This window comes from Anser cygnoides, chromosome 8 (assembly GCF_040182565.1).
Source record: "Anser cygnoides isolate HZ-2024a breed goose chromosome 8, Taihu_goose_T2T_genome, whole genome shotgun sequence".
Lineage (NCBI taxonomy): Eukaryota > Metazoa > Chordata > Aves > Anseriformes > Anatidae > Anser > Anser cygnoides.
This window is the reverse complement of record NC_089880.1, coordinates 27,438,679-27,450,906: the sequence shown is the minus strand read 5'-3', so window position 1 is coordinate 27,450,906 and position 12,228 is coordinate 27,438,679. Positions and strand designations below refer to the sequence as shown.

The 12,228-nt window shown below is 34.7% G+C and overlaps 1 protein-coding gene across 4 annotated transcripts in view; it reads left to right on the top strand.

Moving 5' to 3' along the window:
* The window catches only part of TUT4 (terminal uridylyl transferase 4), a 45,375-nt gene that overhangs the window by 20,271 nt on the left and 12,876 nt on the right, over positions 1–12,228 (top strand). For all 4 annotated transcript variants that reach the window (XM_048061909.2, XM_048061910.2, XM_067001572.1 and 1 more), the window contains 14 exons: positions 78–166; positions 1,175–1,226; positions 2,001–2,070; positions 3,182–3,308; positions 4,373–4,492; positions 4,846–5,067; positions 5,219–5,393; positions 7,370–8,109; positions 8,547–8,697; positions 9,122–9,208; positions 10,642–10,745; positions 11,116–11,173; positions 11,268–11,371; positions 11,990–12,079. In XM_048061909.2, coding sequence (XP_047917866.2) covers positions 78–166; positions 1,175–1,226; positions 2,001–2,070; positions 3,182–3,308; positions 4,373–4,492; positions 4,846–5,067; positions 5,219–5,393; positions 7,370–8,109; positions 8,547–8,697; positions 9,122–9,208; positions 10,642–10,745; positions 11,116–11,173; positions 11,268–11,371; positions 11,990–12,079 — 2,189 coding nt within the window. The remainder of the gene's footprint in view (positions 1–77; positions 167–1,174; positions 1,227–2,000; positions 2,071–3,181; positions 3,309–4,372; positions 4,493–4,845; positions 5,068–5,218; positions 5,394–7,369; positions 8,110–8,546; positions 8,698–9,121; positions 9,209–10,641; positions 10,746–11,115; positions 11,174–11,267; positions 11,372–11,989; positions 12,080–12,228) is intronic.

Here is a 12,228-nt window from a genome sequence, read left to right as displayed (position 1 = left end):
TTGGGAGTTAGAGTATCGCCATTAAAAAATATTTTTTCCCTAGCTAATAATTATAAATGATTTTCTCTGTCTTCCAGACTGTTCACTGAGGATGTATGGCTCCTGTTTAACTCGATTCGCTTTTAAAACCAGCGATGTTAACATTGATATCAAATTCCCCCCTAAGGTGAGTAGATATCTTGTTTTAACTTAAACTTTTTTTTTAATTGAGTCCATCACCATTTATTTCTACTGCATTGCCTTAATCTTCTGTTGGGACCTACTGTTTTTAGAACAGCATGATGTGTATAATCTTTGATTTGAGTCAGGTGTGCTATGAATCAAGTGATAAAGTGTTCCATTTTTTACTAGATAACTTTAACTCTGTGTTTTGCAAGTTCTTATGCTTGCCCTTTTAAAAATTTGTTGAAGAAGCATTGAGGCAATATGAAAATAGTTGCCTCCAGCTAAGTGTGCTTTTATGTGCTCAGGATTCAGACAGCAGAATCTCGTAGGTCTTTAGGTCCTGTCCCTTTCTTTTTTTCAAAGGTTCATCTGACAGTGACAACTTTCTTTTGATGTTTTAGACAATTAGAAGTGGATGCCATATCCCAGGTTACAGTTCACTGTGGTACAGAAATCCTGCAGAGCAATATAACTTGCGTTTAAATGTTGAAATTGTTGGTTCATGTTTAGTATGTGGTATTAGCATCACATTCATGTTATAGACACAACTGCTGAACTTGCTCTTGGCCAGTATGTGTTGTGGATCTGGATGCATATTTACACATAAAATTTTGCAATGATATGGCAGTTAGGAAATAAAATGAAGCCTTTTTCTAAGAAGTGTTTGTGGAGCGTATCGTGTCGCTTCACAGAAGCTTAGAAATGGTGCTAATTCTTAGTTTTCTTTGAACACTTTACAGTGTATCTTTGAAACACCACTTCAATAATTATAGTTGATTTCTGCGAGAAAAGAAAACTCATTTAAAATGTTAACTTTTAAAAAAACATTGGGAAAGAAAGTTCTGACATCAAATACTTCGTAGTTGCGCATTTCTAGTGGCATGTTTTGACGTTGTTACTATATGGCATATAAAACATTGTCAATAACTGTGCAACTGAAATAGTTTGAAATCAAGTGTCAAATAGGTTAGTCTGAATAAAGTAAACTGTTAAAATTTTGTCATTTTAGATGAGTCAACCAGATGTTCTGATACAGGTGCTTGAAATCTTGAAGAACAGTGGTGAGTCTTAGATGCATCTTGTTCCTATTTAATTAAAATTCCAATTGCTATTCACTTGTTTTTATGCTTAACTTTTTAGTAAACTTTATTAAAAAAATATTTTCAACCAAATTACCTGAATTGTTTTTATGAGTGGGATCTTTATGACCATCAGTGCTTGTGTAAGTGCAGCAGGAGGATGGCCTCCCAGGTAGTCCAGCCATTTTGGACTGTCAGAATTAGCAGTAATACTTTTTTACCTGGTATCTCAAACATTTTCACTTTATAAGAGAAATTCCAAGCAGTAAACTCGGCAGCCACTTTCCACTTGTATATAAACATCAGTGGGAACTATTACAAGACTTCTGGAACTTTGTTCTGTCAGGAGGTTATCTAGCCACTTGTCTTGAGCCAGGTGACACAAGTAACATTGCATTTTTGATTCTTTAGACAATGTATAATAGATCAGCTCCACAAGCAGTTCTCAAACTGTCCTGGTGGTTTATCAAGAGATTCTGCTTTGTGCCTTTTAAATCTTGGAAGGACAGAACAGGTTCTAAAAGAGATACCAGCTCAGTTTCCTGACAGGGATTTTTCTTCTTTTTTTTGCTACTGACTGTATGATATTTGAAAGGAGTAAAAGTAACCAGAAAATAATACTTAGTGGTTAGAAATGCAGCACTTAATTTGAATTTTCTGTAAATGTTTGGTATAAATGTAATGTTAAATTTTGAAGACACAATTGGGAGAACTATGAACAACTTCTATATCTAATGTTTTTTTCTCCTTGCTTAGCTGTCTACTCAGATGTGGAGTCAGATTTTCATGCCAAAGTTCCTGTTGTCTTTTGCAAAGATGTTAAAAGGTATGTGTCAATGAAAAGGATTTTAATGAGATTCCACTTTCTACTATGCTTGTTCATATCAGCTGCTTGTGTGCACTCTTGATGAGAAGCGTTAGCTAACGTTCACGTCAAAAGGGAATTGCTCATAACAAAAATAAAATCTAGAAAAAAAGCTTAGCTATGTTCATGTGTCACTAGACAAGATACATAGATCTCATTAGTTGTAGGAGTCTCAAAATACAATTTCTACTTGTAGTTAAGGGAAATGCAACTGAATGGGTCTCAGTTTATTTTAAATATTTAAATTCAATATTTAAACATTTAATATTAAAGTTTATTTAAATGTAATATTTTAAATTTAATATTTAAATTTAATATTTTAAATTCAATATTAATATTTAATATTTAAAGTTTCTGCCATTAGATAATCCAACTGTTTGAAAAGAATTTATAAGATTCACGTTGTCAGTAAAGACACGTCATATGTCAGTCTCGTAAATTCCTAAGCAGTAGCAACCTACAAAATGAAATGTAGTTGTTGAATGATGTTCACATTGTTTTGACTGACCAGAAGCATATTCTGGGGAGTTAAACGCAACAAGAATGGGCGTATATTTTTCTGTGTTTGTAGATGATATGAGTACCTTTTAAGTACTAAGAGAATAGAAATAATTATTTTGAGAATCAAAACAAAAAGTGTTTAGACAAGCTATTCTGTGGACTTACCAACACTTATACAAAGCTGACCTGGTTTTCTATGTTTACTTAGTGCGTGGAAGATGTATGTGGAGTTTGTGAGTTGTGTAAGACTGCACAATTAAGTAATGGCAGAACTTAATCTCAGAGCAAATTCTTCTGTATTTTTAGCTGTACTGTAATGACATTTTTTATTTTTACACGTAATGGACTTCTGTAAGTTCCAGATTCAACTGATGAGTTAAGAGTAAAGAAAATTGCATTATATTCTGTAGCTTTTGTTTAAAAGATCGGGATCTTTCATAGGGACACACCTTAATGAATGTTTTTAGTATGGTGGAAATGATTCTTCCCACACACCCCCAAGGAAATATTTGGGTACTTGAGGAGATAACTGCTTTTTGTTTGTTTTTCTGTCTTGCATTTGTAATTACAGTGGTTTGACATGTAAAGTAAGTGCTAGAAATGATGTGGCTTGCCTTACAACTGACCTTCTGGCTGCACTTGGTAAACTGGAGCCTGTCCTCATCCCCTTGGTTTTGGCTTTCCGCTACTGGGCTAGAGTAAGTTTATAAACATTGAGGATATTTAAATATGTTTATTTCCTCTTTTTTAAGTACTGTGTACAGTGTAATGTATAATATACCACGAATGTATTTGCAGAAAAGAACTTTGTACCACTAGTTCACCTCTGTTACCTCAACAGGCCAGAATGAGACTGAAGATTTTGGTGTGAAGTTATATACGTTTCTGGAGCTCCCACTATTCTGTTGGCGAGCTAGTGTTTTGGTTTGTTAAAAATCGTTAATTTTCCTTAAAAACCAGCTCAGCAGAACAAACAGGTCTTACAAACTCACTGCTGTTGAGGTAGCAGTAACTGCCATGAAATGGAATACTGAAATTGCTGTCAGGCCATACTTAAAATGTCTTGACTTTATCAAAAAAAATGACTTTTTAAATGCTATTATTGTTGTATGATTTAGCAAGGTGTTTTTACAAAAATATCTGCTTTGATATTTAAAGAAACAGCAATAGAAACTACGAAGAAAAACTATTTGACATCTGATACGTACATTACATGTCTCGTGAGTTCCCATGGGGAAGATCAATATCAGATTACAACCAGATGCATAAAATCTCCATATATGAGATACCTACTGCACAATAGCAAGTACCTGGCAGTTGACTGGAATTCTAGATAGGAACATAAATGTGCCCTAAAATCACAAAATGGGAAGAAACTAAGGAAATTAATAGAAAATAAATTAGTGTAACTAAGACTGTATGAGTTATTCTAACTTGCGTTTTCTTTATACATGGCCTGACTGATCCGTGCTTTTAATTGTGGCTAATACCACAAGAAAATTGGTGTGTTGTATTATGATCTAGATCACAGATGAACAATTGATGACTGAGAATTGATTGTACTGCTTTACCATTTTCTCTCTGCATTTCTAAAACAAAATGAAATACATTATTAACTGAAGTTTTTGAGATAAAGGGTTTTCTGTTTGGCTTAAGAAATTATGTGAGATAAATACTAAAATGTTTGTGTGTGTTTATGATATATTTTAAATTGAAATGCTGCATGTTGTACCAGAAAAGTAATGGTTTTATTCTCTTATAGCTCTGCCACATTGACTGTCAAGCTGAAGGTGGAATTCCTTCATATTCCTTTGCCTTAATGGTGATATTTTTTCTTCAGCAAAGAAAACCACCTATTTTACCATCCTATTTGGGTAATTGGGTAAGTGTTTTGATAATACATTAACCCTACTGTTAACATTGAAATAATCTCAATAATTTCTGTAAGGTCGTAAAATACGCAGAACCAGTTTGCTTAAGAAATTTGTAAATAGAACATACTGGTATTTAATCCTCATACAGGTGATGCCTAAAGGCAGCTGCTATAGCCTGTGCAGTTGTACTAAGCTGTATTTTGGAGGAAGGGGAAATACTTTGTTTTTTAATTTACTTTTCTGTCATCAGTTATTCTTGATGGGGATAAATATTACAAATGTCACTGTTACTTTTGGTGAAAACTTTTGGTTGTATATGTTAGATACAGTCTTGTTTCAGAACTACTCTAATTGTTGTTAGATTGAAGGCTTTGATTCAAAGAAGCCAGATGACCACCAACTGAAAGGTATAGAAGAAGAGGAATTTGTACGGTGGGAGTACAAACCATCAACAAATGGTTCAGCAAAAAACTCAGTTGGAGCAGAAGGTAAAACTAAAGTTGAACAACAAAAAGGTGGTGGTAAGAAGGTAACCAGCTCAGAAGTGGACAGCCAAAATAATACAAAGGAGAAACACGGCAATGTAAGTCAATGGTTTTGTTTCGCTGAAATCATATTCTGTGTCCTAGTCCTATTTTTGATCTTTAAACATCAATACTGGATGGAACCAGGAAAAAAAAAAAAGAATTTGTATTTTTTTAGTGCAGCTGAGTGTTCTTATCTGTCTATTTCAGTCACTCTTAGCATTCAAAACCCCTCACCAAGTTTCACTGGGGCAACTGTGGTTAGAACTGTTGAAGTTTTACACACTGGAATTTGCTTTGGAAGAATATGTCATCAGCATACGGGTAGAAGAACTCTTAACCAGAGAGAACAAGAACTGGCCTAAAAGGCGAATAGCCATTGAAGGTAGGATAATACCTTTTTCTAGTTCTGTAGTCATCATGCATTACTATCTTTACATAACCTGTACTTAACAGGTCTGGCACAGCATATCTGGACAATAAATTAAATGATATTGGAGAGGAAAGTTTGTTTGTTTTCTTTTTTTGGTATATTTTGTCAACTGTTTAGACTGTTTACAGACCAATTTTCTCTATAGCATTACTTTTTGCAATTCTAGTCCTTGAAAAACGTGTAAATTTTTCTCACTGTTTCTCGCCATTCTGTTCTTATCTCCATGTATTTAATTCTGTAAACCATTAATTCTGTAAACAGGTATTTTTTTCCTGTTTGATAATTCCCATATTACGAATTTTTGGCATCTCTACATGCATTTCCAAAACCACAATGTATTTTAAGTGTTGCTAGCTATCAGTTTTTCTCTGATTCTGATGCAGGCTGAGCAGAGAGGTTAACTCTGATCAGGGTAAACTGTAGCAAACCACTAAAGTAACCCCTGCCTCTTTCCCTGTTGGTAGTATTTCCATGCTGTGAAACTGAATAGCGTGTCATAGACTATGCTTCATGGTCTGAATACCATGGTCTGAGAAATGCATTTGTGGGGAGAAGACCATGTGAATTTGATGATAATACATAACCTGAGTTATGTATGTTGGGGAGAGAAACACAAAGAAAGAGAAGTGTTTTGTCTATTACTTCTTTATAACTGGAAGACATCTTTATTTCTGTTCCTCAGCTCAGAAAAATATGTAAACGATACTTAACAGGGAAATCAGAGCAATGCATGACATTCTGAATTGGCCTTAAGAATACAAGAATTGGGGATGTGAGGAAGGCTAAGAAACCATTTAAGGTGATATTTTTATAAAAGCATGAGTAATTAATTTTGGACACAGTTGATACAGATATGTTGATGAATCATGTTTTCTGTAACACATATGAGGTGAGAGAGGGGGTAAGGATAAATAGGTCAAGGAGAATTATACAGGTAAAGAACAAGTTACTAAAGGAATATTGAAGGACCAGTCAGTAAGGTTTTCTTTCTCCTTACTTTTCCTTCTCGTTTAGGTAATGAATTGTTGAGGCACATGTCAAGTAGAGGGTCTTGAAAGCAATCACATGGCTTTCTTTTCCCAATTCTTTTTTTCCTAATTCTTTTCTTCGGTCAGTTTTAGCTAGAAAGTTTTAAAACTAGATAGTATGTAGTCAGTGTGTAGGAAACTAAAACCTGTAAGATGAAAGGACAAATTCTTGAGAAAGAAAGAGGAAGCTATTTTTAAAGAAAGATTGCATTCTGCTTCTGTTGCCTGTGTTTTTTGTGTGTAGTAGTGTTGTTGTTTTGCTTGTCTTTTTTTTTTTAATGTAAAATTTGTAACTGAAATTATGAAGTGAGTAACAGAATCTCAGTTTGATGCTGTCTTCCAAGGGAAACTTAGAGCAACTATGTAAGTGCTCTTTTTACTTGGAAAAAATGTTTGATCTAGAAATTGCTAGGAAGGACTAAGAATGAAACCTGGTGAGATTGGTTCACATCATACTTATAACCATAATATTACTCTTAGATAACTTAATTTTGTACTGGAAACACAAATCTTTCTTTAACGAAGAAAAAAGTGCAGGCAGACTTACAAAGGCAAAATACACGTACGTTTATTTTCATTTCTAGCTTAGAAGTTCACCATGATATAGTGGCATAATGTACCTGTGTTTTTTCTTTTAAAACTAACTCTATTTAGGGTAGCTTATGTTAGCTGGCCATTTGTGGCCACACATGTTGTTTTGTATGTGGAGGAAATCCAAGAAGCCTTATGGGCCCTACATTGTCTAAGTGTATCCAAATATGGTTCCAGATTATGTTATGAGAATCTTTCATTTTGAACTACTGTATCATAACTTAAGTGTTTCAGCTACTTTAGTCTGGATTAGCTATTTGAAATGCAGCGATTAAAGATTGCTAATGAAATTATTGTTTTTCTTCCTAGATCCTTTTGCACTAAAGAGGAACGTTGCACGAAGTCTAAATAGCCAGATGGTATTTGAGTACATCCTGGAGCGATTTAGGACAGCGTATAAATATTTTGCATGTCCACAAAGTAAAGATGGGATTAAGTCCAAGCCAGATACCAGAAAAAAAGAAAAAGGGAAAATTAATAAGAAATCCACAAGATCTGAAGAATCTGTTGCCAACTGTTGCCTTCCACAAGGGAAAAAAGTTGTAGATAAACAAAATACGGGAAGTGGATGTAACATACCGGAGAATGATCTTGAATGTAATGAAATGGTAGAATGTGTAGCCAAAAAATATACTTCCAAGAACAGAGACTCTTTGCTACTTTCAACATTGGACTCTAGTTATGATGAAGACAAAGAAGCAGCTTTATCCCTTATTTCTAACGAGTGCTGTGAATTAAAGCAAAAATCACTTAAAGAGAGGGATGATCTAGAAATTTCAGAAGTTTGTCTAACTGAAGGTGAGCTAAGCCACCATTGTAACTGCAGTGAACATCAGTCCTATGACACAAATTCTAGTAATGAATTTTCTGATGCTGAAAGTAGACAGAATTTGGTAACAGAGTCTTCTCAGAATCAGTGCACTGGCACACCAGCTACCTCGCACAACTGCAAAGCAATGGTGGAAGCTCACGATCTCAAAGATGAAGGCAGGCTCTCTACAGAAGAAATGCATTATGTGTTTGATAAGTTTATTTTGACTTCAGGAAAGGTAAGTGGTATATTTAAGCCGTGCTGGTATGAGTGGGCTGATGCTTTCAAATAACTAAAATTAAGGGTGGATGGGTAATGGGATTTTCTATCTATTGTTCCAGTCTGTTATGAATGGTAGCTCTGGTATTTTTAGAGTACCTGTTACTCTGGACTGAAAAACACTGAACATGTATGCCATTTATACTAAGCAGTCTGTTGCCCCCATATTATGCACAGCTTTTTTGATTTTTCACGTCTACTTTCATGTAGAATTTTCAGGTGCTCTTATGCACTGTGAGGGATAAATGCAGCCTGTTGATCTGTGCTCATGTTCTTTGTAGATGCTCTGTTGCTGTTCAGATGTTAAATATTCTTGGTTGTGTGACTTAAATGCAAATGTTGGGTCTGTTGAACAATTTTAAAAATAAAATCATGTTTATGCACTTTTTTTGAAAGCCTCCAACTATAGTATGCAGCATCTGCAAACGGGATGGACATTCCAAAAATGACTGCCCAGAGGATTTTAAGAAAATTGATCTAAAACCACTACCACCGTTGACAGACAGGTTTCGAGAAATACTTGATATAGTGTGTAAGAGATGTTTTGGTAAGTTGAACTGTGATACGTGATCTGGAAAAAATAAAAGTTATGGGCTTAAACTGCTTATTCTAGTACATTCAATGGGAAGAAGTTCTGATAGGTAAATTATAAGAAGTTGCTGGTGTTCCCAGAAAATTAGTTTCTGGGCAGAACTAGATCTTGTGTTTGTGAATTTGTACGTCATCTTGGGGGAAAATCCACTTTTGGGTGCAGTGTCTGAGTAATTGCCAAAAGATCAGACATCTGAAAGAAAATCCTAGCAGCTTTAATGACATCGTAAAAAGAAAGGAAAAAAATTTAATTGATATTCAAGGAGAGCAAATGTTTGTTTAAAAAAATGTATCTAATCCGATTCTTTTAATTAGCTGAAAAGATTTTTGATGTAGCAGAATGTCACGTGTTGACTGTGTTTTAACTTGTTTTTATTTAGATGAATTATCTCCTCCTTTATCTGAGCAACAAAACAGAGAACAAATTCTGGCAAGCTTGGAAAGATTTATTCGAAAAGAGTATAATGGTATGTAAGTGTAGGTAGTGATTCTTGATATTGCTTTCTCCACTGAAGTTGTACAGAGCGTGAAGTTTTAATTCATCTCCTTAATGCTCATTTTCCATGTTTAAAGCAGTGGCATCTGGTTTTAACTCTGAATGTAAGACTATCTTGTAGGCTTCTAAAGTGAACATCTACCCCGTGCTATTCCATGGGAGAGTCCCCAGAGTGTAGGGAAAAACTGCAAGAGTGATCACGCAGATACAGGACTATTGCAGTCAGGACAAAAAAAAAAAAAAAAAAAAAAAAAAAAAAAAAAAAAGACCAAATGGGTCCTGTCCTGCTGGGTTTCATGTTATTTGAGTTGTGGGCCAAGTACTTTAGTTGCCAAGTCACCAGTGTTTGAGTGTCTTGGAAATCTTAGTTCATATCTTTATGTCCCTTTTATAAAATAGGAAGAAGTATCATATTGCAATGGTGGAATCAAGGCATGGAGATGAGAAGTGGCCTTTTTGGAGATGTTGTAAAATAATGCTAGAGGCAGGTACCAAACACACGTCTCCTGAATTCCAGTCCATTGCTTTACACAGAAGGCCATTCATTTTGCTGTTGCTGGCCAGTGATCAAGGAACTGTGAATTACACTTCTGCCTGCTGGCTGTGCTCTCTGCTTATTGGCAGCAGCTGACGATTGAGACCTGTTACAGAGCCTTGAAAGACTTTTAAGATTTCAGATTCCATTAAAGGTTTGGGATTCCAGTTGAGTAGCAAAATGTATTTTAAGACGAAATTGCTTTCTCTTGGCTACATAACTTTCCTTTCCTTTACAAGAATGGAAATGCATCACAGTATTTTGTTTCAAACAAAAATGTGTATTGTATATAAAACCATTTTGAAATACTGCTCTGTAAAGTATTATTATTCTTACATTGTTCAAGAAGATAAGAGCAATGTTATGGCTTAGAAACTTAATGAGGACAAACTTACATAGTTACGGGAAAAATATGCAGCATAGATCCAGTAATATTTTTGGTTCCATTTATATTTTAAGTGCCTTAAAATAGCCCTGCTTTGTCTGTGAGGTTAAGTTTTACTAGTGTCTGGGTTTGTACATTGATTTGATTTATTTAAAAAAGGAAAGTGCATTTGCATATAAAAAAACCTTTTTGCCACACTTAAGGATTGCATTTAAATGGCTAGTGACACTGTAATGTACCTCATTCAAAAATGAGGTGTTTTTTCTTCCTGCCTCACTTCCTATAAATCAGTTAAAATAGTGTGCATCTTCCATTATCAAATATGAATCGTTAGAAGTGATGTTGTAAACTCGTCTAAAACTCAATTTTTTATGTGCACCCAGACATCTCAAGTAAGCAGTATTCCGTGATAAGCACTTACTGTTAAAGTGTAAAAGAACTCTATTTTACCTCAATTTTATTTTTTGTCTACTTTTTTGATCAGACAAAGCCAGACTTTGCTTGTTTGGCTCTTCAAAAAATGGATTTGGATTTCGGGACAGTGATCTAGATATCTGCATGACATTGGAAGGCCATGAAAATGCAGAGGTAAGAACTCTGAAGTTGGTGCGTTTTACTGTTTAAATTCAAGAACTCTATAAGGTTTTTCATTCAGTTAGTATTTCTGTACACAGAGCAGGTAGGATTTTGCTAGTAGCACACTGGCTTGTTGTACTCCACACTACTGAAGCAAGATAAGATACAGCTTAATTTACTTAGTGCCCTATAGATAGACACTCAGAGCCCTGTAAATGTCTACATAGAGAATATGAGTCACCAGTTTACATAAATGGCTTATAGATTATTTCTTTTTGTACATAAACTTTTCCTATACAAAATACACGTTTGGTGGTAAGTGTGCTTGTCGGGACAGAATCCATGTTTAAACATCTGAAACTGTGATATTTATTTTTCCTAGAAATTGAACTGTAAGGAAATAATAGAAGGTTTGGCAAAAGTTCTCAAGAAGCATCCAGGTAGGTGTTTTAAAGTATTGTCTGTTTTATACTTAATTTTACTGTATACGTAGTTAATAGAAATGTTTTATGTACTAAAGTGTTGCCTCTCCAGGTTTGAGAAACATCTTGCCTATAACAACAGCCAAAGTGCCTATAGTAAAATTTGAACATAGACGGAGTGGCTTAGAAGGGGATATCAGTTTATACAATACACTGGTAAGCATCTGTTTGTTTGCCTTTGTGTTCAAGAAAGCTTTTTAATATGTTGCAACTCTTTCAAATAATCATCTGAGGGAATAATTTTGAGACTGGAATTACAATGCTTGTGTGTGTTCCTTTTTTTCTACCTTATTTAAATAGTGGCCACACCCTAATCCCAAACAAATTAGCTGTATAACATGATGGCGTATCAGTATCATGATACAGCATTTTTGTGAATGCTTCTGAAAAGCTGTTAGTGTCAATGGCCTTTCTGCCATCATGAATAGTACATCTTATCCCAGCTTACACCTAGTACAATGAAACTGCACTATTTCTTATGTAACAGGCTCACATTCTCCTATGAAAATTGAATTAGTTGGATTTGATTCAGTTGTGAGTCATCTTACGGACTTAGTTTTTTTGGTAGTGTTTTTCCATGGTTATTGTTATTAATAATGTCCTAATTTCACCTTTCAGTTATGTTTGTGCAGGAAATGTTGCATGAATATTGTGGAATAGCTGTGTGTTTTTTATCCTCCAATTGTATTGTGCATTTCCTGTGCTTCAACTGCAGACTACACTATAATAAACCATAAATTACACTGAAAAACCTGTTTAATTTTTTTTTTTCAGGCACAGCATAACACAAGAATGCTGGCTACATATGCAGCTATTGATCCTAGAGTGCAGTATCTGGGCTATACAATGAAGGTTTTTGCAAAGGTAGTATAAAAAAGGTCATACTTATTTGTATGTATGTATTGTGTTTTCTGATACAGGCACTAAGTTTATCTTTTGCTTAATAGCAACTGTAAAGGAGAGAGCAGAATGCTGTTGATATGAAGACGCACACTTTCTTAAGCTGACTGTAC